This window comes from Musca domestica, unplaced genomic scaffold (assembly GCF_030504385.1).
Source record: "Musca domestica strain aabys unplaced genomic scaffold, Musca_domestica.polishedcontigs.V.1.1 25, whole genome shotgun sequence".
In the NCBI taxonomy this organism is placed as follows: Eukaryota; Metazoa; Arthropoda; class Insecta; order Diptera; family Muscidae; genus Musca; species Musca domestica.
This window is the reverse complement of record NW_026712277.1, coordinates 2,553,543-2,558,542: the sequence shown is the minus strand read 5'-3', so window position 1 is coordinate 2,558,542 and position 5,000 is coordinate 2,553,543. Positions and strand designations below refer to the sequence as shown.

The window sequence follows — 5,000 nt, the reverse complement described above, 5'->3', positions numbered from 1 at the left end:
ACCAAAAAGCACGTAAATAATATCTCCCTTCTTGTTTGGGACGTTTTGTAGCAAGAATTTTAATTTTATGTTAGCAAAATTATCAAAAAATATTAAATATAAACTCCATATATTTATATTTTTCTACAAAAGGTATCTATAATTTGTTTTTTTTTTAATGTTAACGGAGCAACAATGCGTGCATCCCCCACGCATGTCTGCATTCGTTGAAGTCTAATCAACGACTGAGACCAACGCAAACGTACTGTTTTGTTCAATGTTCATTTTGTGCATCATAGATCTAAGATTTAAATTAAAAGAGCTCGATTTAAATATAAGAGAGAGAGAGAGAGAGTTTGTGGGAGAGTAATGTCTCAATGTTAAACAACCGTTTTTAAAAAAAAGAGATAAAGTTTGGTTTGATATAACAGCAGCGGGCGTTGATAGGCACCGATGGTTTGAATTTAATGAAATATATCGATAAAAGGCCTTATAACTATAAGGCCTTGCTTATATCCAGATTGATGATATCATGGCCCATAGATACACAATTCGAATTGTTGTACGTGCATCTGTACTCATGTTAGTAAACAATTAATCTGAATTGTTTATAAACAATATATGTTGTACAAAGATGCCAAGATAAAATAAAAATTACTAAAATCATATTTGGAATAATTTTGAATATATTTTAGATTTGAATAAAAAAAAAATACAAAAACTTAATTTTTTTGGTCACATTTTTTTTAAACAGAGACATGATTAATTGTATATTAAATGGCCGAAGGCAATGTGTGTTAAACATTAGTACAACTCAATATTTTGTTATCTAATCAACAAATATTTTATTATCATATAACCCATGTAGAATTTCGAAAATTAACTACTTTTTTTTGCTTTGTCTAATATATTGATAAAAAAAAACCTAAGTACAGAACTCATGTACTCCGAACAAACTTAGAAAGAAACGGAAAAAAAATATATATAGGCCAAGATTTCCATATCCCCTAAAATTTTTATTAGTTTGCAGATCTTTTTTGCAGAGAAAATATTTTTTTAAAACTATAGACAGCACTTTTTAGAAAATTATTGAAAAAAAGTAGGAAATTGATGTTCTCCATTGGCTTTGAAAAATACCTAAAAATTATCTGTGCCCTAAAGAAAAAAGTCTGTAAGTCTGTAGCCCCAAAGAATATCTAAATAAGTAAAAAAAAAATTTAATTAGACCGGGCTGAACTTTTAATACCCTCCATCTTAGGGTAAAGGAAACATTAGAAGCCATTACGTCCCACAAATACCATTTTTTAGACAAATTCGTGGGAAAATGTGGCGGAAGTCATCAATATACCGAATATCGGGAGGTACCTATATGGGGCTGTACAAAAATGTGGACCTATACATAAAATTTTTCGCCACCGGAGTTAGGACCCATTATGATCCTCAAAAATCAATTTTTAGGCAAATCCGTGAAAAAAGTAGGGCAAAATTCATTAAAATACCGAATATCGGGAGGTTCCGTTATATGGGGCTATATAAAAAATACCAAAATGTGGATCTATACCTACAATGTTTCGCTACCGGAGTTGGGACCCATTATGACCAACAAATACCAATTCTCAGACAAATCTGTGAAAAATGTGGCAAAAAATCATCAAAATACCGAATATCGGGAGGTACCGTTATATCGGGGCTATACCAAAATGTGGATCTATACATACAAAGTTTCGCCACCGGAGCTAAAACCCATTATGACCAACAAATACCAATTTTTATACAAATCAGCGAAAAAAGTAGGGCAAAATTCATTAAAATACCGAATATCGGGAGGTACCGTTATATCGGGGCTATACCAAAATGTGGACCTATACATACAAAGTTTCGCCACCGGAGTTAGGACCCATTATGACCCTCAAATACCAATTTTTAGACAAATCCGTGAAAAAAGTAGGGCAAAATTCATTAAAATGCCGAATATCGGGAGGTACCGTTATATGGGCCTGTATAAAAATGTGGACCTATACCTATTCACCACCGGACCTAGAACGCATTATGACCAACAAATGCCGATTTTTAAACAAAAATTTTTGAAAAAATAGGACAAAAATCATTAAAATACCGAATATCGGGAGGTTCCGTTATATGGGGGCTATACAAAAACGTGGACCTTTACCTACAATGTTTCGTCAACGAAGCTAGAACCCATTATGACCCTCAAATACCAATTTTTAGAAAAATCCGTAAAAAATGTGGCAAAAATCATCAAAATACCGAATATCGGGAGGTACCGTTATATCGGGGCTATACCAAAATGTGGACCTATACATACAAAGTTTCGCCAACGAAGCTAGAACCCATTATGGCTCTCAAATACCAATTTTAAGACAAATCCGTGAAAAAATAAGACAAAAATAATTAAAATATCGAATATCGGGAGGTACCGTTATATAGGGACTATACCAAAACGTGGACCGATATATCTCATTTTCAATACCAACCGTCCTAGGCACAATACAAATTGTTCTGCTAAAATTTGACGCTCTACGTCAAATAATGTGGTCTCTATCGTGATTTCAACATACGGACGTGCAGACAGACAGACAGACAGACGGACAGATAGACAGACGGACATCGTTTAATCGACTTAGAATTTTATGCTGATTATGAATATATATACTTTATGGGGTCTACGACGAATATTAAGGGATGCCTCAAACGGAATGACAAAGTCAATAAACCCTCCTTTCCAAGGTGGAGGGTATAAAAACCGCATTATTATGTGATCTGAAATCAAATTAAATCTATGCATTTGTTAATTCTTGGCTTCTTTACCCCCTGAAATTTATATTTTTTTCAACGGTCAGATAACCCTGTGTTTGTACCTATATTAGTTTCCAATTAGTTGATGAAACCGCTTAATGTTCGGTCATCAACCATAAAATCAGTGCCCCCCTCATTAGATTACAATGCAGTTTTTGTTTTTTTTATTACAATTTCAATTTGTTTATTAATTTCTGTTTGTTTAAAAAATTATTTAAAAAAATTACGCCGTTTTAAATTTTTTCAACCTTCAGATAAATACCCTTATCGGTACTTATCAAAAATGTCTCCTTACTATAGGTCAGGGGGATTTGGGTCTGCTGGCAAACGGAAAAACGGAAATTTTTCAACAGCAAAGCCAGGCCGACAAGAGCTTGCATTTTGCCAAATCGCAGGCCGATGCAATTGCGTGGTCCTTCGCCAAAGGGTAAAAACAACACTGAATCACGTTCCGTGACTTTGTCATGGGAGAAGTTATCGGGATTGAATGTATTCGGATTGGGATAGTAGCGTTCATCGCGATGTATGGCTCCGGCGGGGATGAGGATTTGCATATTCTTTTTGATCACATATTTCGGATTGCCCGGCACCACATAATCCTCCAGGGCCATGCGATTCAGAATGGGCAGGACGGTGTACATGCGAAGGGTTTCTGAAAAGGGAAAGTCAGAAAAAATAATAAAAAATTAAAAAAAAAAGAAAAAAAATAATAAAAAAATTAAAAAAAAAGAAAAAAAATATTAAAAAAATTGAGAAAGGGAAAAAATAACTAATAATTTTTGAGGGGGATGAGAAACTAAATTTCTTTATCGTATTATGAACCGGACCTCTGACAAATTCGCTCAAATTCGAATAAAGAGTGTTTATGTTCGAGTGAGAGTAAAATTCCTTCGAAAAAGAGCAAATGCTTCTCTTGCCGAGCACTCTTTTAGTTTTTGCTGTTCTGTTGTTGGATGTCTAAAACAATTCCTTTTCATCCTTCTTCTCTCTTAGTATGAACTCTCTCTTCATAAATTTTCAGAATTTGATTTTGAAATTCAGAATTAATTGTCCTTCAGTTTTCAATAAAAAATTTGGACAAAAAAATCAGTTTCTACTCCCCTGGACTTTAAATATTTCCCGAAACCAATTTATGTTTTTAAGTTTCAATTTTGAGAATTTGGTTTTGAAATTCTTAAAAAAAAATTCTGAAAATTTTTGTTTTTGCTTCCTTGAATTTAAGTTTCTCTCCCGAAGCAAATTTCTCTTTGAAAGATTTCAGCTCTAGATTACACAGCCTATCTCTCTCTCTCTTTTTCTCAAACTCGAGTTCTCGAACACACCCCTCGAATTTCAGTTTCTCTCCCAAAGCAAATTTCTCTTTGAAATATTTCTGCTCTAGATTTCACAGTCTATCTCTCTCTTTTTTTCTGAAATTCGAGTTATCGACCCCCACCCCCTCACATGAATTTTAGCTTCTCTCCTACAGCAAATGTATCTTTGAAATATTCTTTCTCTCTCTCTCTCTTTTCTCAAATACGAGCTCACAACACCCACCCCTCTCCACCCGGCACACTCTCACGATAATATCTGCTCCAATTTCACGGCTCCCTATTGCCAAGCCTATCCATCTCTCTCTTTTCTTTCTCTCAAATTCGAGTTCTCGACCCACCCTCCCCTACTTGAATTTTAATTTCTCTCACAAAGTAAAATTCTCGTTGAACTATTTCAGCTCTAGATTTTACAGCCTATCCCTCTCTTTTTTTTCTCAAAATCGAGTTCCCTACCCCCCTCACATGAATTTCAGCTTCTCTCCTGTAGCAAATTCGAGTTCCCAACCTCTCTCCCATTCACCCGATAATATCCTCACCAATTTCAGAGCCTACCTCTCTTTCTCTCTCTCTTCTTTCTCTCAAATTCGAGTTCCCAACCTCCCCCCACCCACTCACCTGACAATATCTGCTCCAAATAATGCATTTCCTTCATACACTCATGGCTCAGCTCCCCTTGATACTTCTCCAATTTCACCAACACCTCCTTTCGGGCCTTGTCCTGAATCTCCTGATTCTGGGCCAACTCATACAAAGTAAAACCCAAAGTGGTCGAAGAGGTTTCAAAGCCTGCATTGAAAAATACAAAAGCCTGAGCGGCAATCTCCTCCAGCGACAGATTGGTCAACTCATCACCATGATCGGATTTCATGAGCTTCTTATTCTTCAAATCGA

At 35.3% G+C, this 5,000-nt stretch overlaps 1 protein-coding gene across 1 annotated transcript in view; it reads right to left on the bottom strand.

Moving 5' to 3' along the window:
- Positions 1–2,991: 2,991 nt before the first annotated feature.
- Positions 2,992–5,000, bottom strand: part of LOC131800447 (cytochrome P450 6a9-like) — a 2,841-nt gene continuing 832 nt past the window's right edge. The window contains 2 exon segments of the mRNA XM_059123562.1: positions 2,992–3,448; positions 4,725–5,000. The exon segment at positions 4,725–5,000 is cut by the window's right edge and continues 612 nt beyond it. Of these exon segments, the coding sequence (XP_058979545.1) occupies positions 3,030–3,448; positions 4,725–5,000 (695 nt within the window). The 3' untranslated portion in view covers positions 2,992–3,029.